Source organism: Giraffa tippelskirchi, chromosome 10 (genome assembly GCF_054371585.1).
Source record: "Giraffa tippelskirchi isolate mGirTip1 chromosome 10, T2T-mGirTip1v1.2.pri, whole genome shotgun sequence".
Classification (NCBI taxonomy): domain Eukaryota; kingdom Metazoa; phylum Chordata; class Mammalia; order Artiodactyla; family Giraffidae; genus Giraffa; species Giraffa tippelskirchi.
This window is the reverse complement of record NC_137284.1, coordinates 112,826,682-112,852,792: the sequence shown is the minus strand read 5'-3', so window position 1 is coordinate 112,852,792 and position 26,111 is coordinate 112,826,682. Positions and strand designations below refer to the sequence as shown.

General features: G+C 42.3%; 1 protein-coding gene across 37 annotated transcripts in view; it reads left to right on the top strand.

The window, feature by feature from the left end:
• CREB5 (cAMP responsive element binding protein 5) overlaps positions 1-26,111 on the top strand; it is a 463,299-nt gene that overhangs the window by 179,594 nt on the left and 257,594 nt on the right. For all 37 annotated transcript variants that reach the window (XM_081534892.1, XM_081534901.1, XM_081534898.1 and 34 more), the window contains one exon: positions 24,575-24,747. In XM_081534892.1, coding sequence (XP_081391018.1) covers positions 24,575-24,747 — 173 coding nt within the window. The remainder of the gene's footprint in view (positions 1-24,574; positions 24,748-26,111) is intronic.

The following is a 26,111-nucleotide window of genomic DNA, read 5'->3' as shown; positions in this document are numbered from 1 at the left end:
GTCTCTCTTTATTCTAATAAAGATTCTGCTCCTACTGCTTCTGCTGTTACTGCTGCTGCTCTTGTTTCCCCTTCACATCCTTTTCTGTTTTCCTCCTCCTTCTCTGTCCTCTTCTCTACCACCACCTACTCCTCATTTTTCTAACAATGTGTCCAATATTCCCCTTGCAATATCTGAGCCTTGAAGGGCTCTAAACACGAAACCTATTGGATGAGTGGCTACAGCAACTGGAGGTCAGTGATGTCTCCCATGTCCCTGGACCCAGAACATCTTTCCAACAGACAGAGGGGCTGGGAATAGGAACATTCTCCAGTTGTGAAGGTAGCTTAAAACAAAGCTGGGATCAAAATGGCCTTTGTTGGCAATTTGTTTCGCCTTGCAACCAAACAAATGACTCTCTCGGATGCTGACCCCTGCTTGCCTCCATCCTTCCTGCCTTTCCTAACTCTTTCTCCGCTGCATTGCCCCCACCCCAGCCTCCATCTCTCTCATCTGTCCTTTACCCTCTCAACTTCTCCACTCAAATTCTGCATTCCACCTTTGACTCCAGCCTGTAAAATGTTCTCGCCACTGTCCTGGTCAGGTGGAGGCTGCCGTAACTCCTGTGCGATATCAGTAACCCATGCTGGTGAAGCCAATGAGGTAATTTTCCCCGAAGCTCTAAATATAATTTAACAAGTTAAACACTGTAGCATTGTGGTGGATGCACTCTTCAGGGACTGTAAATTGCTTACATAGCATCAATAAACACGGTGCCCTAAAGCGAGGGGCTGTTAAGACTTTATAATCTAAAGCAGCACTAGGAGTATCACCCCAAGGCTTTAACTTCATGTCAGATAAAAACAAAGTGGCTGAAGTCTTCAGTTGATGCCAAATGTACCCAGGAACACAACAAGCTTCAGGGGGTAATTACTTTCTGAGTGCTTGATGTGGATTCACTGAGAAACACATCTGTTATCAGATTTGCCAATGATTAATTTGATTCTTCCATTTGCACAGAAAATGAGGGAAGTAAAGTTGATGGTTACAAGTGCCAAGCCAATTGGTATATGGCCCCCAGAGGATAATGTATCATTTTCTTGGGATAAGAACAAAAGTTTCAGTGTAATCTACTCTCATACTTGGTGTTATACCCCATGGGATTATGTGTATAGAAAAAGATTTTGTGGAATTACATTATCTTTGGTGTTGTTGAAAGGGTGCAGAGTTTTAAAAGTTAATGGCCTCTTTTGGAAGTAAAATAGTTTGTGTTTCAGGTTTTGAAACCCTAAAGCTTTCCCCCACTTTTTTTCTCTTCCCCCTGATGTGCACCCAGCCCTAGTCAAAGCCTTTCATGAAACACACTCCTTCTGCCATTCCTTCCCAGGTTCCTATTCTCAGCCAACTGGTGACTAAATCTTTTTGTGTTTTAACTATTATCCAGAGTATTTGGTCAAAAGTATTCACATTTGAGTTCTGGAAAGCTCTTAGCATTTTACAAATGTTACCTCATTAATCACTGCAGCCATCAGACTGACAGTGTTTGCCTTATATTAAAAGCAGTGGAAAAAAGAAGGCTCCGAGTGGCCTGGGGACCTGACCAAGGTTGCTTGGTGAGTCACGGCGGAGAGAGGGAGAGGACCTGCCATCTCGGGCACTATTCCAACCCCCAGACCTTGCACCGTCTCACCGAGGAACACCCCTAAATCTCTCTAGGGTAGGGCCTTTGGGTCTGCAGGATTCAGGGTCACCTTTGTGATTTCTGAGTATTTTGTTCTCTATAGGAATTCTGAATAGGATTAAAAGGTTACCTTTCTTTCATTACAATCAGGTCCATCTTAAGATGATAGGAACTTTTCACTTCGTGCCTCTAGGCTCTAGTACAACATACCAATCTCTGGAGGACGAGCAATAACTGTGAGAGAAGGAAGCATCACTGGGGTTTGTGAGAACAGGCAAAATGCCCTCTGTTCATTTAACACCATCAGCAGTAGCCATCACCTCTCAACTGAGTGGTCCTTAGGTTGCCCCTCTGACTTTTCAGCCCCATCCTTTGGGCTGCACGTTGGTTGCGTTGGGGTGCATCAGGGTTCCTGCTAACTGGGTTCATCAGCAGAAAGACAGTTGAGGAGGGCTTTGACCTGGACCTCGCAGTCCACTTGGGATGGCTTTGGCTCTGGGGCTGGGTTGAAATTCATTCTCTGTTGTGAAGGCAGGCGAGATCCGGGAGATATGTTTTGCACATAGATGACTTAAACTGCTTCCAGCTGGTCCAGGCATCTCTGCTGGGAAATAGGCCACTCTCCAGGAGAGGTTTCCATTGATGCCAGTCTGCCAGGCTCACTACACACTTATCACTAAGCTTGGGGCGGGGGTGGGGGGGACATGATTCAATTTTTTCTCCCAGCTTTTCCTATGCCAAGAAGATATACTCCAAGGGCGCCTCTTATGCCTTAATGATAAATTATAAAAATCCTAAGATCAAAAACTTGATGGACAAGAACAACTTCAACTTACTTTCGAGTGGCTTTAGTTAATTTCCAAATTCTGTGGTACCATAGGACTACCCCCTCCTCACCCATTCCTAATTCATTTCTTAAAACACCAGCTAAATATATCATGGGAGATACACCATTACTTTCCATTCTTTCAAGTAATGCATTTCTGTGTAAACATGTTGTTTATGATGGAACTTTTACGGATGCTTTGTGTTGCCCTTTGCTCAAGAAAATACATTTTAAAAGAATTCTCTGCAGCCTGGCATGTAATGTTTCATTAGCCAACATAACCTTGTTTATTTGCTTTTTAAAATTTTATTTGGGAAAGGAAATCAATCTGCACCCCTGACATGCCGCCAGGTTCCTGTTTATAAGCACACAATAGGCAGCTTGGAGAGGGCAAAAACAGATAGTTTATGATTTCAGCATTAAGTATGACACAATCTGTCTCTGAAACCATGGAGGCAATAGTGTTTTCCTGTCCCTGAAGCCATGCTCTGCAGTATAAGCACTTTTTTTTTTTTTTAAATCAATGCATTATCCAAGTGTGCACAGAATGAATGTTCCTAATTGTGCCGGGCACATCAAGTGTGAAGAAGAATTGTCAGAACAAAAGGAGGTCTTTGCTGGGTTTTTGTTTTTGTTTTGTTGTTTTTTTAGAAAGCACTTGAAGCAGCTAGCTGAGACGCAGCCCTGTAAATGCGCTCTGCTCTGGGGAGGTTCACAGCAGCCTGGCAACATAATTAAGAGTGTCCTGAGGCCCTCTGCTGTCAGAGATTCCGAGGGGCTGGGGGATGATGAGCAGGACCTGAAGGTCCATCATCATAGAGAACCCCTTCCCTTTTGCTCTAGACCCCAGTGGTGATGTGAGGAGGTGGCCATCCTCTAAATTTGACTCTCACTCCTGCCTTTTTTGAGTGTCCATCTGCTTTTCTCTTCCCTAAGATGTCCAACATATTCAAGTCCAAAGGTGACCCCGAGATAAAGTTTCTCTTTCTGATTCACGAAAATGATATCTCTGCAGTCCTCCACTATAGCAAAAAGAGCTCTGGATTAGAAGGCAAGGGATTTAGATTCTAGTCCTGTTTCTACCTCCATTTAGATGTGGGCTTCTGGTCTGCTTGCATCTCCTCTCTGACCTCCATTTTTTTCTCTATAAAATCAAGGAGTTGGATTCCAGGCTCTCTATGGTATGTTTCAAAGTCCAAGGTCTGAGAGCAGGTACTTATCAGCACCATAAAATCTCCTCAAAGGAGAGGGTGGGATGAATTGAGAGAGTAGCACTGAAACATATTTATTACCATATGTAAAATAGATAGCTAGAGGGAAGTTGCTGAATAGCACAGGGAGCTGAACCTGGTGCTCTGTGACAACCTAGAGGGGTGAGATGGGGTGGGGGGTCGGTGGGAGGAAGATTCAAGAGGGAGGAGACATATGTATAGTTATGGCTGATTCATGTTGTTGTATGGCAGAAATTCCGGGTCAGGACGATCCCCTGGAGGAGGAAATGGCAACAAACAATCTCATGGACAGAGGAGCCTCGCAGGCTACAGTCATGGGTTGCAAGGAGTCAGACATGACTGAGCAACTAAGTTCTTGCACACACACACACACACACACACACACACACACACACACACACACACACACACACACACACACACACACACACACACACGGCAGAAACCAACATAGCGTTGTAAAGCAATTATCCTCCAATTAAAAAACAGTCTTCTCCTCTAACCAGGAGTTTCTTCTTTCCTGTCTTCCCAGCCTACATCCAAGCTGGATCTCCTGCTTTAGGTTTATTCATCTGTCATCCTGTTTCTATGCCTGATGAGTGGACATTAACTTCACCCCTCCTTTTCACTGCCCCAGTTTCCACTATTTCAGTAATGATTTTGACTTCCGTGGATCTGTGTTTTCTTTGTTCCTTTTCATCTTACTAAATTACCATTGAAACCTAACAATTAAATCCTGCATGATTCTGCTGGCCAATAGAATTAGTGTCTCTTTGGTTACAGAACTGTTCCTGGAGGCAGGATAAGGTCCCTTTCCTGTCCCATCCTGCCATGTGCAGGGTCAGCCTGTAGTCATAGCCTTTTATTGAAGCCCTGAAGTTTTTCCCATTTTTTTTTTAAAGTGACTTTATTTTGCCAAGCATGCCGCAAGCTCTCGGGATACTCTGTGTTTAAATCTAGAATGTTCACATGATGAGTCAAGGAAGGAAGCTGACTTGGTGGGGCAGGGGTACCGTAAATACATGGGGAATCTTTTATTATTCATCTTTGCTAGTAATTAGAGGGTCCTATTGGATAGGGCAGTGGCCTGAAACAGGGGCAGGGGCTCTTGATGCAGCAGACCTGAGTGTGGCATAAGCTGTCTTGGAGGAGATAGCCATTAACCCCACCATAGAGCCACCAGAACTTACACAGGACTGGGGAAACAGACTCTTGAAGGGCACAAACAAAACCTTGTATGCACCAGGACCCAGGAGAAAGGAGCAGTGACCCCACAAGAGACTGACCCAGATTTGCCTGTGAGTGTCCAGGAGTCTCCAGCAGAGGCGTAGGTTGGCAGTGGCCTCCTGCAGAGTCGGGGGCACTGAGTGCAGCAGTGTGTGCAGGGGATCTTTTGAAGGAGGTCGTCATTATCTTCATTACCTCCACCATAGTTTGGTCTCCGGTCAAAGAACAGGGAAGGAACACAGCCCCACCCATCAACAGAAAATTAAATTTAAGATTTACTGAGCATGACTCCACCCATAAGAACAAGACCTAGTTTCCCCCACAGTCAGTATCTCCCATCAGGAAGCTTCCATAGCCTCTTATCCTTATCCCTCAGAGGGCAGACAGAATGAAAACCACAATCACAGAAAACTAATCAAACCGATCACATGGACCACAGCCTTGTCTAACTCAGTGAAACTATGAGCCATGCCATGTAGGGCCACCCAAGATGGACGGGTCATGGGGGAGAGTTCTGACAAAATGTGGTCTACTGGAGAAGGGAATGGCAAACCACTTTAGCATTCTTGCCTTGAGAACCCCATGAACAATATGAATAGGCAAAAAGATGACACTGAAAGATGAACTCGCCAGGTCAGTATGTGCCCAATATGCTACTGGAGAAGAGTGGAAAAATAACTCCAGAAAGAATGAAAAGACAGAGCCAAAGCAAAACAACGCCCAGCTGTGGATGTGACTAGTGATGGAAGTAATGTCTGATGCTGTAAAGAACAATATTGCATAGGAACCTAGAATGTTAAGTCCATGAACCAAGGTAAATTGAAAGTGATCAAATAGGAGATGGCGAGAGTGAACATTAACATTTTAGGAGTCAGTGAACTAAAGCGGACTGGAATGGGTGAATTTAACTCAGATGACCATTATATCTACTACTGTGGGCAAGAATCTCTTAGAAATGGAGTGGCCCTCATAGTCAACAAAAGAGTCTGAAATGCAGTACTTGGATGCAATCTCAAAAATGACAGAATGATCTTTGTTCATTTCCAAGGCAAACCATTCATTATCACAGTAATCCAAGTCTATGCCCCAACCAGTAATCCTGAAGAAGCTGAAGTTGAACGGTTCTATGAAGACCTACAAGACCTTCTAGAACTATCACCCAAAAAATATGCCCTTTTCATGATAGGGGACTGGAATGCAAAAGTAGGAAGTCAAGAGATACCTGGAGTAACAGGCAAATTTGGCTTTGGACTACAAAATGAAGCAGGGCAAAGGCTAACAGAGTTTGCCAAGAGAACGCGCTAGTCATAGCAAACACCCTCTTCCAACAACACAAGAGAAGACTCTATACATGGACATCACCAGATGGTCAATACTGAAATCAGATTGATTATATTCTTTGCAGCCAAAGATGGAAAAGCTCTATACAGTCAGCAAAAACAAGACTGGGAGCTGTCTGTGGCTCAGATCATGAACTCCTTATTGGAAAATTCAGACTTAAATTGAAGAAAATAGGGAAAACCACTAGACCATTCAGGAATGACCTAAATCACATCCCTTATGATTATACAGTGGAAGTGACTAATAGATTCAAGGGATTAGATCTGATAGGCAGAGTGCCTGATGAACTATGGACAGAGGTTCATGACATTGTACAGGAGGCAGTAATCAAGACTATCCCCAAGGAAAAAAAAAATGCAAAAAGGCAAAGTTGTTGTCTGAGGAGGCCTTACAAATAGCTGAGAAAAGAAGAGACGCTAAAGGCAAAGGAGAAAAGGAAAGATATACCCATTTGAATGCAGCATTCCAAAGAATGGCAAGGAGAGATAAGAAAGCCTTCCTTAGTGATCAATGGAAAGAAATAGAGGAAAACAATAGAATGGGAAAGACTAGAGATCTCTTCAAGAAAATTAGAGATACCAAGGGAACATTTCATGCCAAGATGGGCTCAATAAAGGACAGAAATGGTATGTCCCTAACAGTAGCAGAAGATATTATGAAGAGGTGGCAAGAATACACAGAACTGTACAAAAAAGATCTTCATGACCCAGATAATTACAATGGTGTGATCACTCACCTGGGGCCAGACACCCTGAAGTTTGAAGTCAAGTGAGCCTTAAGAAGCATCACTGTGAACAAAGCTAGTGGAGGTGATGGAATTCTAGTTGAGCTATTTCAAATCCTAAAAGATGATGCTGTGAAAGTGCTGCACTCAATATGCCAGCAAATTTGGAAAACTCAGCAGTGGCCACAGGACTGGAAAAGGTCAGTTTTCATTCCAATCCCAAAGAAAGGCAATGCCAAAGAATGCTCAAACTACATCACAATTGCACTCATCTCACATTGTTGCTCCTTGCAAGAAAAGCTATGACCAATCTAGACAGAATATTAAAAAGCAGAGACATTACTCTGCCAAAAAAGGTCCATCTAGTCAAAGCCATGGTTTTTCCAGTAGTCATGTATGGGTGTGAGAATTGGACCATAAAGAAAGCTGAGTGCGGAAGAATTGACGCTTTTGAACTGTGGTGCTGGACAAGACTCTTGAGAGTCCCTTGGACTGCAAGGAGATTGAACCAGTCAATCCTAAAGGCAATCAGTCCTGAATATTCATTGGAGGGACTGATGCTGAAGCTGAAACTCCAATACTTTGGCCACCTGATGCGAAGAGCTGACTCATTGCAAAAGATCCTGATGCTGGGAAATATTGAAGGCAGAAGGAGAAGGGGATAACACAGGATGAGATGGTTAGATGGCATCACTGACTCAATGGACATGAGTTTGAGCAAGCTCCGGGAGTTGGTGATGGATTGGGAAACCTGGCGTGTTGCAGTCCATGGGGTCGCAAAGAGTTGAACACAACTGAGCAACTGAATTGAACTGAACTGTTTGGATAGATATAATTGGATCATATCATAAAAATTAAGATAAAACACTGTAAGCATTTCACCCTCCTCCTTCCAACATTGTCTGAGCACTCATCTGCCCTCAACACATACTCTTCAGCCTCCACTTGAATTTTGTTCAGCCTACACTGGAGCTCAGTGTACTAGGGTTGTCTTGGGAAGAGTAGGCAGCACTATGTGTGTGTGTGTGGGTGTGTGTGTGTGTATGTGTGTATGTGTGTGTAGGAAGCTTCCCCAAAGCTTGCATGTACTGGAAGGATAGGGTTCCTGAATTCTCTCTACACAAAAGAAGACCTCAGTGTCTGTTAGGTCTTTTCCCTCAGCTACCACTGAAACAGCACTAAAAAGACCTTTAAGAATTCTTGATGGTTCTCATCCCAGTAAATGAGAGAGAAGAGAAAAAAGGGACCATGTTAGCCCTTCTTCAGACATTGGAGCCTAAACCTCCATCAGATGTGGAGATGTGAAGAATGTTGGAATAAATGGAGCGACATACAGGACAAGGCTTGGGTGAGCAGTCTCTTCTACCAGCAGATGATTAGATTTGATGCCTAAATGTTGTTGTTGTTGTTCCATTAAAAATGGGATGGAGAATTATCTACCCAGAGAAACTGGTATTATGTATAAATGCAGAACTTACCTGTAGTCAAAGCTGCTTGATCAGGGTGAAGGTAATGCAAGCAATTCAAATTATATGTCTTTCATCTTTTGCCCTGAATGTGCCTATTGTGCTCAGTCATTCAGTCATGTCCTACTCTTTGTGACGCCATGGACTGTAACCCAGCAGGCTCCTCTTTCCATGGGATTTTTCCAGGCAAGAATACTGGAATGGGTAGCCATTTCCTTCTCCAGGGGATCTTCCCGACCCAGGGTTTGAACCTGCATCTCCTGTGTCTCCTGCATTGGCAGGCAGATTCTCTACCACTGTGCCACCTGAGAAGCCCCAATGAATATGCCTTTTACTAATGATTATAAACCTTTAAAGTGGCTTTGTATACTGAGATTCTATTTACATTTCTGAATTTTTCTATAAGGGTTTGAAACTATTTCATAAAGTGACTAGTAAACAACATAGGTATGAAAACACCTGTGAAAAGTATATGTATTTTTTTTATACTTAGGCCTACAATTGGGTTTCTTTCAAAGCAATCAGACAATAGACATATATATGTGTACATATATACACACATAGACATATATGTACACATATACATATATATTTGTGGGGCAAAAAGTAAGCAGACTTATATGTATCATCAGCTTGAGGATATGAGCATCAATGCACAGGGACAGATGTAGGCCTTTTGTCCAAGGACTCACTAAAAACTCCTACAATTTGTGTGTATCTTTTCCTTTTTTTTTTGTTTTTGCATGGGCTTAGAATTGAACCCAGTGTCCCAAGTGGCAGGTGAGAATTCTACCACTGCACCACCCACATACCCAGGTGTGTTTCTCATGTGGGTCTCTGACTTCCCTGAGATCTCATCTTTGTTTTAGGTTTTGAAACACTGTTTCTTAGCCTATCAACTAATCAGCACATTTATTCCACCTTAAACCTATCAGTGGAGAAATGGCACAATAGGACAAAAATGAATCCAAGATGGCAAATTATAGAATGTTCGAGTTGCTGAAGATGAAGGCCCTGAAGATTTGATGTCCTAACACAAGAATAAGAGTTTGCTGGGGGAGATCATCTAAATACAAATATTTCACTGGCTTTTAGTGCTTACTTAGCAAGCCAGCCCATAAATCCTGACTGTCTAGGGTAGAAAAATGCAGTTTCTAAATGTACTTACTTTCCTCCCATCCAATAGCTGGCAGAAGGAGAGTTGAGCTCAGCACGGTAATGGCTTTATGGTACATATACACCAGGTGCCAAATTCTTCCTTCTGTGACTCCCACACAGAAAGCTGTTCTTATTCCAAACCCGATTGTTTTACCAGGAGGAATGTAGACGAATCGGAAGCTGTGGCCTAAAAGTAAGACCTTGTGTTGAAGGTGTGTAACTGGGTTCAGAGGAGCCGTGCTTGTCCCGGCTCATCGTTGTGGGGTGGAGCTGGGTTACCTGGGCACATGTGAGATGGGTGCGTCTTAACTCTGCCTTCTGTTGTTTTTATCAGTCCAATCATGGTTTGTTAGGCACATGGGTAAATGCAGAGCAAGTTCAGTTAGTGAAGTCCTGCCCTTCGATGGTTCAAATCAAAGGAAAGGAAATAAGGATACAGATAACTCTGTTTTTTTTTTTAATTATAGTAGGTGGGATGGAGTGGAAGATGTCATGGGTTCCAAACTGGGGTTTCTGATCTTTTAGGTCTCTTGGATATCATAATGTACATATAAATATATATTATTAATAATATAATAGTATATATATGCAAACATAAAGTAATGCAAATTTAATCAGAACATAGTTGTGCTGCGTATTTTCTGATTGTCCATCCAGGCACATTTCCCCCTTTTCCACTCCACTGTCTTCCTTGCAAGGCTGACCTGTTTAGACTGCATGAATGAACACCTTTAACCTGTGTTTTCCCACTGATCTGGGCCTATGGCCACAGGAGCACTATGATAGGTTTCTGGAGAGGGAGGAAGGAGAGCCTGTGGGTCTGTTCTCCCAGCTCCTTTGGTTAGTGGCTTCTTTTGACTGAGGGTCACAGTTCTGGCCAGGTGCTCTCTCCACACAGCTCTCTCTCCTCCCCTGGTCCTGCTAACCTCTTCTCTCCTCTGATCCCAATAGCCTGTCCTTTCTCTTACTCCTGGAAGCCTGGGGATGCTAACAGCTCCCTGCTGAAACTGGCCCCAGGGTACTACACTGTGGCTTGTGCTTTTATGCATTCTGCCTACAACTTTGCAACTAGTTCCTTTATTGTAGGTGCGTGCTAAGTCGCTTCAGTCGTGTCCAACTCTTTGTGCCTCTATGGACTGTAGCCTGTCAGGCTCCTCTGTCCATGGGATTCTCCAGGCAAGAATATTGCAGTGGGTTGCCATGCCCTCTTTCAGGGCATCTTCCTGACCCAGGGATCGAACTCACGTCTCCTGCATTAGCAGGCCGGTTCTTTACCACTAGTGCCACCTGGGAAGCCAGATTCCTTTATTAATCACTCCTAAAATTACCCATTTTGAGCTGCCATTTCTGTTTCCTACTGGGACCTCAAGTGATGCAGAGGTCCAACACTCTAATTGAAATTGTGCCTTTATCTGTACTAAGTCTGCCAGATAACCTAAAGCATGAGTTTCCTTCTGTTTGACTAGAATTTTACCAGCATTGTGAAATAGTATCTGATGGTACAATGGAGTGAAATGGGATTTTAGTAATCAAAGGATGTAAAAGCTTCAAAAGACAAGTTGTACAGAAAAATGAATTCAGACTTTTAAGGAAGTGTTTTAGAAGCATGAGATCCAAGGGAGGAAAGTCATAAGAGAGATTCTTGGTGGTCAAAAATAAATAAATAAGTAAAGTCATTAGATTTTTTTGTGTATTTTTCTTTTCTTGAGTTCTTGTTTTAAAAATTAGGATCTGAAATGGTCTGGTGCTTTTGGATTGAAATGAATGAGAGAGGAATGGGTGTTATGAATGGGAATGAATGGATGAAGTAAGGGAAATATGGACTCAAGGAGGCAGAGTTGTAATAGCAAACAGTGTGGCCAGGCCTCAGACATAGGCCTCACTGGGAGGTAATGTTTGAGCAAACATTTGGAAGAGGTGAGGGAGGGAGCTGTGAGAATAATGTAAAGACGCCTCCAGCCTGTGGGGGCGGTGGCATCAAGGCTCACATGTGCTAGCAGAACATCAGGGAGGTCAGTGCAAGTCTGGAACAGAGTGAATAAGGTGAGAGGTGGTAGGAAATGAGGTCACAGTGGTGGGTGATGTCTCATAGGTTTGGGGATGTACCTTGCAGGCTCCATGAACATGGAAACCATCTCATTGACCCCCGTTGTGCTCCTCTGGACACCTGAGGATCCAGAGAACCCAAGTTCCCTCTAGAACATTTTTAAGAAATTGGCCTCTTCATATTCAGACAGGATTTCCAGAAGCTTCTTTGGGAACTGTCACATCCCTCTGTGGCCAGTTCCCCTGCTCTACACAAGTGCTATTTGGTTCGCTGTAGTCAAGAGAGAAATGTTATCTCTTTATATCAGGATTCCATCGAATAAGATAAACTGCATCTCTCACCAATTTTTCCTGTTGGATGATGACATTTGGGTTTTGGCCTAAGATTTGAAACACTGGTACCTATGATTCAGTTTCGTTGGAAGCAGTGGCGGTTCAAAAGGTACTTATCCAAGAGCCACTTTCCAGGATAGAAATATGCTGCTTTATTAATACTGACCCTTAGAACAGCCTCGCAGAAACTTAGGTTTGTGAAGCACTGAACAATTTACAAAGCAAGTTCATTCACGGAGAGTCACCTGACGGGTTCCACCAGCAGCAACATGAAGTGGGAGTCTCTTCATTCTCTATTGTTTCACAGGAGGAAGTCTGTCTTGTAGTACTTTTTCCTTCCTGCTGAAGGTCACATTTCTATGTTATGTTCAGAGCATAATGTTGCCAAATACTCAGGAATGCAGATGCCCAACCAGTGCTCCAGGCAGGGGAGTTTTCAGGCAAATTCATCTTAGAGCCCCGCCCTACCTTCTGTCTCTTTTGGCTCTGAGAGAAGAACTGAGGGATGGGGGGCCTGGGAAAGGCTAGGGAGACTTTCTCCTTAGAGCTGTGCTAGAGTGCCACCTTTATATTTCTGGTCATTAAGCAAGTATTTGATTTTCTTAGAAATGTGAACTTCCCTGGTAGGCCAGTAGTTAAGACTTCACCTTCCAATGCAGAGGGTGTGGGTTCAATCCCTAGTCAGGGAGATAAGATTCCCCCATGCCTCGCAGCCTAAAAAAACAAAAAACAAAATGTAAAACAGAAGCAATATTGTAACAAATTCGATAAAGACTTTAAAAATGGTCCACATCAGAAAAAAAATCTTAAAAAAAAAAAAAAGAAATGCTGAGGGAATAGACCTTCATCATCCCTGTAGGAGTTTTACATACACTTATTTTTAGTAATTTTACTTTTTCAATAAGGCAGGGAGAGAAATTTGTTTAGTGATTCTAAAATGGACCACTTGCCTCCTGCACAGCCGAACCAGGTGCTCAGGATGACTTCTCAGAATTTTCCTGTGTGCTTAGTGCTGCTTTCATATTAAAGGCCCCTTTCAAAAATTCGCCAGGCCACACAGAAGCTTGAGCCTGGCAATACCATTGTTGCCGTCTGCTTACCTTTCCTTACCTGTCCCAGGACCCCAGAGTTTCACTTGTTTTTAATCACTTAGCTCTGACTTTTGGGCCTTGTTTCCTAGTTGCTAAGGATTGCCTGTCTTCAACCAGGGTGCTCTGGTTTGAGTTGACCAGACATGTGGCAGTTTGAGAAGACTGTTGAGCTGTGCCCTGGCCTCTGTGTGTTGATAAGGACTTAATGAGGACCCAAATTCACAAGTGTTCTCTCTTTATATCTCAGGCTACAACAGCCGTGTGCCCAACATAGACGAGGAAATTATAGATTGATTGCTCTTTATTTCCATATCAGTTCAGTTCAGTCGCCCAGTCGTGTCCGACTCTTTGCGACCCCATGAATCGCAGCATGCCAGGCCTCCCTGTCCATCACCAACTCCCAGAGTCTACCCAAACCCATGTCCATCGATTCGGTGATGCCATCCAGCCATCTCATCCTCTGTCGTCCCCTTCTCCTCTCGCCCCCAATCCTTCCCAGCATTAGCGTCTTTTCCAATAAGTCAACTCTTCGCATGAGGTGGCCAAAGTATTGGAGTTTCAGCTTCAACATCAGTCCTTCCAATGAACACCCAGGACTGATCTCCTTTAGGATGGACTGGTTGGATCTCCTTGCAGTCCAAGGGACTCTCAAGAGTCTTCTCCAACACCACAGTTCAAAAGCATCAATTCTGCGGCGCTCAGCTTTCTTCACCATCCAACTCTCACATCCATACATGACTACTGGAAAAACCATAGCCTTGACTAGACGGACCTTTGTTGGCCAAGTAATGTCTCTGCTTTTCAATATGCTATCTAGGTTGGTCATAACCTTCCTTCCAAGGAGTAAGTGTCTTTTAATTTCATGGCTGCAATCACCATCTGCAGTGATTTTGGAGCCCAAAAAAATAAAGTCTGACACTGTTTCCATTGTTTACATCTATTTCCCATGAAGTGATGGGACCAGATGCCATGATCTTAGTGTTCTGAATGTTGAGCTTTAAGCCAACTTTTTCACTCTCCTCTTTCACTTTCATCAAGAGGCTCTTTAGTTCTTCTTTGCTTTCTGCCATATGGGTGGTGTCATCTGCATATCTGAGGTTGTCGATATTTCTCCTGGCAATCTTGATTCCAGCTTGCGTTTCTTCCAGCCCAGCGTTTCTCATGATGTACTATGCATATAAGTTAAATAAGCAGGGTGACCATATACAGCCTTGATGTATTTCCATATCATCACCTCAGAAATCATAATTCATTCATCCATTTAGTCATTGGTCGTCTAGTTCTGTGCCAGGCATGGAGCTTGCATGTGTGCGTGCTCAGTCGCTTCAGTTGTGTCCAACTCTTTGTGACCCCATGGACTGTAGCCCACCAGGCTCCTCTGTCCATGGGATTTTCCAGGCAAGCATACTGGAGTGGGTTGCCATACCCTCCTCCAGGGGATCTTCCCCACCCAGGGAGCAAACCTGGGTCTCCTGCATTGGCAGGCAGGTAATTTACCACTAGTGCTACCTGGGAAGCCCAGGTAGCCCAGGCATGGAGCTTAGGCACTAGCAATAGAAGAGAAAATGAGGCAGGTACAGTCCTTGCTTCCTGGAATTTATAATATGGTGCACTGGAAATAGGAAGTTACTATGTGATCAGGATAGGTGATGATGAAGTTCTGGAGCTGGTGGGAAAGCAAAGAAGACAGCTGTGGGAATCATTATGGAGGCAGAATCAACAGGCTGAAGAAGTTAAGCAAGATCACGTGCTTAATGGTGGATCAGATGGAAACTCAGACCTGTTGACTAGCACTTTGCCCTCCATACTGTGGTCTAATCAGCTCTAGATGATGTGTCTTTGCTTCTTTCTAATATGTATGTGTATAAAGGTATTTTTCTGACTCATTTGCTTTTCATCCCCTTCTTTCCCTAAGTTTCCATATTTTCTCTAAACTGTAGGTCCTCTTAAAGAGCACTTACTTTTTCTTTTTTTTTTCTCTTTGCTCAAAATTGGCTATACTTACTATTTACTCACTCAGCAAGCAACTATGTGATAGCCATTGTGTTAGGCCCTGCGGACAATGATATGAAATCAGACCTGTCCCTGTCACTAGAGTGTTCATAGCTGGAAGGGGAAACTGAGCTGAATTATAGAAGTAAATGTACCTGTTTGTTATAGGAACTTTGAAAGAAGTATGTATGGGATAAGATGGAGGACAAAGGAGTGGTCAACTGATTATAATATGGTGACCTGGAAACAATGATTATCACAGTTGCTCATTGAGACAGGCTGTAAAGGAAAAGATATGGGTGCTGAGGAAGAAAGTAACAGGGGGCATATCTTTAGTTAGGGAGGTAGTGTTAGCATTGTAGTAATCATGATAATAATAATGATAATTACAATAATGACTATTAACTTTTATTGGACATTTAATGTATCCAACATTTTACTCAGTTCTGTATTTATATTACCTAACTTAATTTTTATAAAAATCATACAAGGCAGGGTTGTTCCTGTGTAATGACTGAGAAAACTAAAGCAAAGAGAAGCTATAAACTTGCTCAAGATCACACATCGTTCCTTTATTCACTGACTAATTGAATTTATTGCACATCTATGAAGTTCATGGCACTGGTGGTTCTCAGATGAACATGGACTATTCCCTTCTCCAAGTTTCCTGGAGGAAGCATTTGTAAAAACAAGTCAGGCTTTCTGATGGAAGTGTGGATAAGGCACTATGGGGGAGCAGAGTGGGGAATTAACAGAGCCGGAGGTGGTGGAAGGCTCCACAGAGGAGGGAGCACTGGAGCAGGACCTTGATGCTTGGGTTGACTTCAGAGTGGAAATGTTATCTGCAAAGGTAGAAAAGAGACATGAAATGATTTAGGATAGTCAAAAAACATCGAAGTCTGTGTGTGTCAGTGGTGGGGGAGAGGATGGGGAAGATGGGTTGGCAGGAGGTGACGTGGGAAAGATTGATGGCAACCAGAATGTAAAATACTAAAATCAAACTAAAATCAATTTGAAGGTGCACATAGGAGGTCATGGATGGCCAGTGGAAGTGTTTAAGTAGGCTGATGCCATGATGGAATGAATGCACAGCTTTCTGGAAGAAGTTCCTTGAGAAAGGAGGAACCTTACCAGAGAGCAGTGCTGACAATATCATTTTCAGTGGTGTTAGATGAGTTTCTAACTTCCAGGATTATCTGTAAATACAGAAACACCAGAAATTTGCTCCACTGTGATTCTCGTAAGCTGAATGAAGTCCTAGTGCCATTTCATTCCTTCTTTTCCATATGATTGTATTTAACAGGTGCAACCAAGACTGTAACGTGGGAGATGAGAGCAGAGACATGAACAGTTCAAGGCTCTGAGAATCTGAACAGGAAGGAGCAGGATCTTTGAGACAGACCCAAAAACTGTTTCTCACAGTCAAGGGTGGCTTCTGAGAAGAGGTTTATTGTCTCAAGCATTTTACAACAATATTAAATGAATAGCTATAAAATGCTTACGGGGTGCTTCAGGGCTCTGTTGCCTGAAACCCAGTATTAGAAAGGATGACAGAGGTCTGGGATTGGAGGAGAGTGTGGACCAGTCACACGGATCAGATCTTGCTGCCGTGTGTCCTGCAGACTGACATCTAGAGCCCCAGTTAGGAGGTACTGCCTGCTTCCTGGAAATGTGGGAGTGGGCTAAGACCACTGAGGGTTACATCACTGTGTGAGATGCCTTTCTATCTGTTGCAAGAGAAGTTGCCTTAGAAGTCAAACTTGATCCAAGCGTCAGAAACATTATCTCTTTCTCAGGCTTTCCCTGAGCTCTGGGAAACTTTTAAGGAAGGTGAACTCTCATCATAGAGTGAGCTAGTCATGGTAGTTTGTTTGTTTTGATAATTTGGTGAAAGTATTGATCAAAGCTTTTTGAACTATAGTCTTTCCTCCCTAATTCTAATCTGTACTCTTCATAGTAAATCAGTTTAGGAATGCCTATGCAGCCAAAATGACCTTGAGACAAGGGTTACTGATCAATCACTTTGAAATGAATTAATGATGTATTCCCAGGCTTTGCTAGGTGTGAAGGCTGTGGTGATGACATTGATCCAAATTAGTCGAATGACAGATAGACTCTAATTCTCAGGATCATATACTGGCATCAGTTGGTCACTTCTTTTAACGTCCATAGAAATGATATCAGATATACTTTATATTTTGCTGCTGTGTCACTTTCCACTAGAAAATATTTTAAAGAGAGACTGAGAGGCAGTGTGGATTCTGAAGCCAAGCTACCTAGTTCCCAGCTTGTCCACTTACTCATTGTGTGACTTTGAAGACTCTCAACCTCTCTATGCCTCAATTTCCTCATCTGTAAAATGGAGGTAATAATCATACCAAACTTCTAGACTGATGATAAGGATTAAATGAGGTTTTGGACATATGTTCAGGCTGTGTGTTAGCCATTACTTATAATATTTATATTAATAATCAGTCATAGGGAGTAGCCACCCAGAATTAACCATTTACTGTCTGAGCCTCACATTCTGAACTTTACTGGAAGGAAAGAAGTGCACATTTGCTGCCAGGTACTATGATGAAGTATCTGTTATCTCATGTGAAACTCACTACAATCCTGTCCACTAGATGATTATCTCCATTTTAAAGATGAAGAAGGTATGGCTCAGAAAACTTCAATAACGTGTCCCAGATAATATAGAGCTGAAGCGAAGTTGAGCTCGATGGCAGTGCTCATGTTTTCTTTGTGTAATTTGTTCCTCCTTAGAATTCTCCAGGGATAAGTGGCAAACTCTGACAAAGCAGAATTAAAGGTACACGTCAAAGCTGGAGTTTTCACAGTGCCCTGTGCTCTCCTCTCCCTTCCTCTCCTGCAGAGGTTGCCTGAGATAATGTCTTATCTTTTGTGGTCCATCTTGCACTGTGCGACTACGCTAAAGGGAGAGAGGTAGCCTGCATGGCCCCTGTTCTCCCCCAACCCCAGCCATGCCTCATATAATTCCATTGCTGTCTCCTTTGTCATGGAACAGCCCACCTTCTCAGTAGGATTCAAAACAGTCATACCGTTACAGCTCTCAAGAGCACCAGAAAGGAATCAAGACCCTCTAGAGTCTCTCCAGCACTTCCAGAGAGCCTAGAATCTTCCAGAAGGTTAGAACCTTTGTTATTCTGTCAAAGTCTCAGACATCTTTTGGATGCAGTTCATGGATGTTTACACCGGAGAAGTTCTGAAAGTCTTCCTAACTGCCCGGGCATCATTAAGATGCAGACAATTCTAAGATTGCACAACTCAACTTGTAAACGCGTGTCGGGATGACCGTGGCTTATAAACTCTCCACACCTTGGCAGTTGGAAAGAATATAGATTTGAAGATAACATTTGGGGACTTTATGAGAATCAACATCATTTTGTCTGTATGCTCCAACCTTCGCTTTCATTTGTGGTCCACCTCCCTCATCCTGCATTACCACACCCTGAAATTATAGTTATTTGTAAGAGTATGGACTTATATTCATATACATCAAGTTGTTTTTTCAATATTGGTTTCCAAGCCCATGCATGTAGAACAATTACCACTCTACCTCAAACTCACTGACTATGCAATCAAGACTCATTATTACCCTGGTTCTCATCCCATTCACACACCCTTTATGTCTCAGAACAACAGTAAATGGAGAGCAAGGTATATTGCAGGACATAAAGAAAAGAAGACCAAGGACATGCAGAGAAATCTAAACTAAAGAGGGGGAAAATTTAGGTGAAAATGGTTTCTTCTGAGAAGCTTTTTCATCTTTGATGTTTGAAAATTTTTATTTTGTTAGGTCTGTTCCCTCAATCATGATCCCTTGGGTCTGGTGTAAAGCTATAATTTTTGGAAGGCTCATTTCTGTAAAAACTTATGGTTATGGAGGAAAATCAATGTTTGTAAGCCCTTGAATCGAGTCTAAAAAGTCTGTTTGGATATTTAGTGTCTCATAAAATGTAACATAGAAAGACATGTAGAGTAGCAGAGCTGGAAAAGATCATGGAGACCATGTGGTCCACTGCACCCCTTTCAGTGATAGGCTGTGAAGTCAAGGGGAGCTGAATGATTTATGCAGGTTATATGACTATAAGGAGGGGTAGAGAGACTGAACTGGAAGAGACCTCCTAACTCCTAAGGCAGTATATTTTCAAAATTATCACATGTTACTGATTATTTGGAAGCATCTGAGCCAAATTATGAACCATGTATTGTGAGAGAATCTTAGCAAGAAGAGACCTTAGAGATCATTTAGTGCCATCTCCCTCTGGCAGTAAGAATCGTCTTGGTGACATCCTTTACAGATGTCCACTAGTCCCTACCAGCTTAAATCTGATGCTTGGAAGCTCAGTACTTTATAAGGCCACTTGTTTTGTCTTTGGTTATCCCTACATATTGGTAAATTTATCCCAACTAAAGGTCAGATTTCTATTTTTAAAGTGCCAGTCCAGAAGGAGTGAGTGTGGCCAGAGTGGAATGGAATGGTATTAACGATGGTGTAGAGTTTTACTCTTTTTCTCATCTTAAAATTAGAATAGTAATGCCTATCTTACAGGGTCATTGTGAGGATTAGAGGAGCAGTTTGTAAAGCATCTAACATAATAGCTGCTTCAATAGGTACTCAAATTGTAGTTATTGTTGGCTTTTATCATCTTGATCCCATTTTTTGAAATTATGCCCTCTGGAGCAACATAGACTATGTCTAATACCGCAAATATTTGAAGGCAGTTAGCATGACCTCTAAGCTTTCTTTTCTTCAGACTAAATATTCCCTGATTCTTCTACCACTCTTCCTGTGATGTATTTTGGATGCCTCTATTGCTTTCATTCCCGCCTATTTGTCAATTTCCCCCTTAAAATGTGGTGGCCAAATGTGGTCAGTCCGATGTGCTCGACAGTGAAATAATTACTTCCCTTGATCTGGACTTTGCGCTTCTCCTACAGCAACCTAGATTTATGTTAGCATTTTTGGAGGCCAGATCACACAGTTGGCTCAAGTAAAACCATGCTCTACTATACAGAATGTTAGTGATGCCTCCCAATATTGTGTCAACCACAGATTTGACAAGCATGAATTTACATCTTCATCCAAGCTGTTGATAAAAACGTTGAACAAGAAAAAGGCAAAGGTTGAACCCCCAGATTCTTCACTGTATATTGACATCCATCACTGGTTGGTGATGTTGTTTCACCAGCTCCAAGTCTACGCACCTATACTAACAAAAATAACTCGGCAAGATACAGTCACTCTGTGTTTTTGAAATTAGATATTTAATTCATCTAAAGATAAAATGCCATTCTTTTATCAAGGAAGACAGGTTTTGAACCCATAATTAGGAAAATGTGAATTCAGAAAGTAATTTCATGTTTGAGTTACTATGTAATGCTGAAAGAAAAAAAAAATCATCTTCTCTTAATGCAAAATGATAATGCTTGCTTAAATTTGTTTATTTTTCCAAAATGTTTTGAAATTACTCTCTGGGTCTTGGGGGAGGAGGCTGGAGAATTTGCAGATTTCGTATATGGGGGAGAAATGAGATTTTTGAAGAATAGCATAACTTTTAGGAGTTTTTTCCACCTCTGAAGGATATCACAGAGGCAAAGAGATCTCTTAAAACATGTTGGTGGTGATGTGTGTGAAGTATATTCCTGGTAGTCTTTTTTATTCTTTTTAATGATTCTCAGACAACATTCCTAGACTTTTTGAGGGGAAAGGTATTTCTTTCTCTCATTTAACATGCTTCACTCTGAATAAATCAAACCAATTTCTTTGTACCACATTTCAAAAACTTTGAACAAAGGTTTTCTTGGTTTTCATGCTGCAGGTAAAGAATTGTTATGGACATATCATTTGAGCCAAAGTGCTCAAAAACTTGAAGTTCATTTCTTAGTAATTTCCTTCAAGGGCTCATTCAAAGTCTTCTCAAAGACTTTGATTTCCAGTGTATGTTCCATGCTTGTGGCTTTCTTCTTAATTCTGATCCTATTTCTCTACCCCATAATCAAACAGGTACCTTAATATCTAACGTATCTTAACATCTCTTATTGTGAGCATACTTTGAGATTTTAAGGTAAACAGACAAGAGAGCTCACATTCTCAAAATTCACCCAGGAAATAAAAGATAAGATTTCATCATACTGAATATTTTAGGAATGTCATTTTATAGTTTACTCATTCTCTATAGTTTACTGCGTGCCTACCTTATGCTGGGCACTGATCTGGGCAACAGAGACTCAGTGGGGAGTGAAGTCAAATTTAGTCCCTTCTCTCATCATACTTATATTCTAGAGGGAGCAACAGATATTAATCAAAGAATCGAAGACAATTGTGAACTTGTGTAAAGTGCCATGAAGGAGAGGGAGATGGTGTTCATCCTTGGAGAGGTCACGGAAGGTGTTCTCGCATGATGCTCAGTTTGTGATATGAAGGTGCAGGTAGGGAAAGGGCACAGGTAGCAAAAACAGCGCATTTAGCTCTGTACCGACATGTGGAGCACCTTCAGGATGAGAGCAGGAAAATTCCTGCAGGTGGAGTAAATCACAGAGAGCAAGAGTGAAGGTGGTGTGAGATGAGCTGGGGAGGTCGGAAGGCTCTCATGCAGGCCTTGAAGGTCATGCAGAGAGTGCTCTTAGGGTCTTCTGAACCTTGAGAAGCCATCTAAGCAGCCTGGAGAGGGTGGGCAATGTACAGGGATCTGTATGTGATGTGCTCGGTTTTGCCTTTTGAAAAGATGACTGTGGAAGCAGTATGGGAAGGAGGAGGAAAGGAAGTCAAAGTTAGTGATGGGGGACCAGTTAGGAGAGCGCTTGTTGAATCCAGGAAAGAAGATGATGATGGTTGGGTGGAAGTTGGTGGAAGAAGAGACAGAAAGAGAAGAACGATGCTTGCATTGAATTTATGGTACTTGCGGACTCTACATGGGGGTGATAGAAAAGAGATGCTAAAGGTAACTCAAGAAGGGTTTAGATATTTTATATTATTGTCATGAACTTAAAGAAGATTATTTTTAAAATCATATGGCTCTGTTGATAACTTTCACTAGCACAATAGAAATAATAAAATGAAAGTCAGAAATCCTTCTGTGCCTGAGATCTATTATTGACAAAACAGGTGACTGTGAACAAGATGAAAAATTTTGAATATCTTTAAGGATCTAAACAATGGAAAAATAATACTTGCAATGTTTCCTTCATCACAACCTCCCACTAAGACCTAGGAAAATGAGTTTGTTGGGTTCACGTTTGAAAGAAATAATGATTATCTTTATTTTCACTACTACTTTTCATTTGATTCTCTATACCTCTAGATCCCATAAAAGAACTCAAGCACATCCCTATGCTGCCACCCCAATACAAATCACTATTTCCTTTCATCTTACTTTAACCAACCACAATATTTTCCCATGTCAGAAAAACCTTCCAGTATATAAGAGGAGCCTTTGGATCATGTGTGTATGTGTCTAAGCCTGTTTATGCCTTTGGGACCCCACGACAACACAGTCAGCTCACAGTCTAAGCCAGGTGCCCAGCTGCCATCTGTACTCTGGACAGACTGTGTGGTCAGGATTTAGAAATCAGAAACCTCAGAAAGGTGCAAAGTGATGGACACAACCACCCCTGCCACCATGTATGTTATCACCATCATTTAACACATAGTGCAGGAAATCCTGTTCTTTGCAGAAGAAGTTCAAAGAACCACTTCCTGTTCTTCTGGGTGCCGTTTATTTTCTTCTTTGCTAACCCCAAAGCACAGACAGGTAGATATTTTTCCTCTAGTAAATTGCTAGTGACACTCCATTTCTTTCCTGTCATCCTCAGCCCACTGTCCAACTGACCTCTCAGATTTCCGTACCCTTTTAGGCTAAAGAGCTGTACTTGGATGTTTTCCGTGGCAAACTGACTTATGTAACTTTATCCTGTACTTTCTTTTTCTTTTCTAGGTTCTGAATTTCTCACGTTTCAGCCCTCTTATGCCTCGGTGTGAATCCTCTCTTGTTGCCCCAGTGACATTCTTTTCTAAGCATTGACTTATATACACTATCACATGTGAAATAGATAACTAGCATAAAGCTGCTGTATAGCACAGGAAGCCCAGCCTGGCACTCTGTGATGACCTAGAGAGTTGGGATGGCAGGAGGAGGGGGACTCAACAGGGAGGGGATATACATACACACACCCGTATATATATGTGTATATATATATATATATATATATATATATATATATATATATATATAATTATGACTAATTTGCATTGATGCATGGCAGAGACCACTGTAACACTGTAAAGCAATTATCCTCTAATAAAAAAAAATAAGCACTGTCTTTTAAACTAGCTTTATCATGCATATTTTACCTTGCGTGCATGCTAAGTCATTTCAGTCATGTGCAACTCTTTGCAACCCTATGGATTGTAGTCCTCCAGGCTCCTCTGTCCATGGGATTCTCCATGCAAGAATGGTGGAGTGGGTTTCCCTCTTCCAGGAGATCTTCCCAACCTAGGGATCAAACTTGTGTCTCTTATGTCTCCTGAATTGGCAGGCAGGTTCTTTACCACTAGTGCCACCTGGGAAGCCCATACTTCACCTTACTTTTGAATTTTAAACAAAGAAGCCTTCACTCAAGTCACCAGAAATAAAGACAGGATGTTAAGTCACTCAAGTGACTCAGTTGTGCCATTCTTTTCTTCCCTACTTTATTCATGTATGTATGTATGTTTACTGAATACCTACTCTGCTCCAATCCCCATAGGATAGAGTCATGAACACAAACATTGTATGTTCTAGAGGAAAAGACAATGAACAAGTAAACAGGTGAACAAGTGTTGTCAGTATTCCATGATTCAACCAAAGTGTTAGAGATTTATGTTATGGAAAAACAATCAAGAGTTGTAACTATCACTCTCATCATTGAACCCCAGACATCCTGTTGTCTTTTCCAGTCAACATCCTCACTCTCTAGGTTGTTGAGCTTGGGTCAGGCATACCCAGATTATGATTTGGAAAAAGTAGTTTCCTGGGGGGAAAAAAGAGGTGGTTACTCTTATAGGACTGAAAAAGAAAAAATAACAAGTGTGCTTGTCATTCAAAGCAGGGTGCTGAATGGCTTTTCACTAAATCATAATGTTATGCACTTACCACAGAAATCATTTTCAAATGGAATATATATCACCCCAAGTCAGAGCAGATATGCACTAAACCTCACATGGGGAGGTGGCAGGGTGATTAGTGAACTTCCAGGTATTTTCTTATGTGCTTTACTCTTAAGGCGAATAGTTATTTTTCATCTCCTTGAAGCTGTAAGTTATAACAAAATAAATGGACCCATGGCTTGCCAGAAGCCATAATTCTGTATTTAGTTGACATGACCAGATTCCCCAGTTTGGCCTTTGAAAGCCTGAGAGCAGAATAAAGCATTAACCTCTTCTGACCCTTTCCCCTCTGTCTTCTCTGGGCAGAATATCTCGATGCATAACCCCGTTGGTGGGGCCATGTCGGGGCCTGGAGCTCACCAGCTCGGCAGCGCCCGGATGCCCAACCATGACACCAGCGTTGTGATTCAGCAAGCCATGCCGTCACCCCAGTCCAGCTCTGTCATCACGCAGGCCCCTTCCACCAACCGCCAGATCGGGTAAGGAGATCTCCTCGGTTGTCTCTGGGTCCTGGCTGGAGCTCAGGGAAGGTTCTGGACTTTCTTCTGGTTTCTAATCTGCAGGTTGAATAAGACAGAAGTTGGTTTTCCTGGCTGTGTGATACTGCCTAGAGCTCAGGGTGATGTTTTTGATGGGAGAAAGGTAGAGGGAGTCTCTGTTTGGTAGAAGCTCTTTGACTTTGACTCTGGAGAGAAGAGCAAATCGTTCTGTGTCATTGTTCCTTCAGAGAAGATTCTTGAACTTTAAGGTGACTGTGGGGAAACCCCTTGGATGTTGGGAGCAGAGTGTAGTTCTCAGGACAAATGCTTGAGGATGGTGGAAGGAAGTGTCACCCATCCATCTTCCTCGCTAACAGAGTATCTGCCTCCATTCCTAAGACCAGTGTCCAACACCCGTGTCTCTGGTGTATTTCCACAGTCCTCCTTCTCACTGATGATTCTTCTTTATTCTTTCCCTTGTTAATATTAATACCTTCTCATTAGCTCGCCTCTCGTTCTGCACTGGTTCATAATCATTCCTGGAGAAGACAAAACAAAGAAGGAAGACCCTATCCTTCTCATTTAGGTAAAAAAGGTAATACTGAGGCATTGACAAAAATAGGTAGAATGCTCCCAGACACTGTATCATGGCATGGAGCAAGCACTCACTCCTGAGTATCATGTGATAGCTTTGGTCCTTGTTAGTCACAGTGTGGTCTGAGGACTAGCAGCATGGGTATTACCCAGGAGCTTCTTAGAAATGCAAACTCCTGGCCCAGCTTCCTGCTCTCCAGAATGAGGATGGTGTCTCTTCTCTCCACCCTCACAAGAGTAACGTGAAAAGGAAATAAAAGATTTAAGAATGCTTGGGATCTTAGGAAGAAAAAGTAGTAACTTAAGCCAAAGAGCTATGATAAACTTAATGTTGCTGGATGCTGAGAACTGCTTGCTCCCTGTTCCTAGAATTCTCTCTTTAAAATAGGAAAGGGAGCTTGCTGTGTTTGTGCACATCAGAATTTAGTTTGAATATTCCACTGAATAGTAGATACGGTGATTTTAAGAAAAAATTAGAAGCTATCTCACTGTCTGTCAGTATGTCTTTTCCCTTCCTTGTTTTAAATGCGTATAAGAATTCCCCACCCAGAGGGAGCACTAGGGACAATGGCTTATCCCTCCTCAGGATACGCTAGAGAGGGTACCTTGTCTCTCACATTTCTCAACTCATCAGGATGGGTTGAGACATATGAAGACAAATCTTAACAAATGAGAGTTGTGGGTAATAACTAGGTTGTGAGTTTGCCATGGGAACCTTTGGTTTCCCATTCAAGAAACAGAAAATTAATCTGGCCATTTGAATGCTTGGC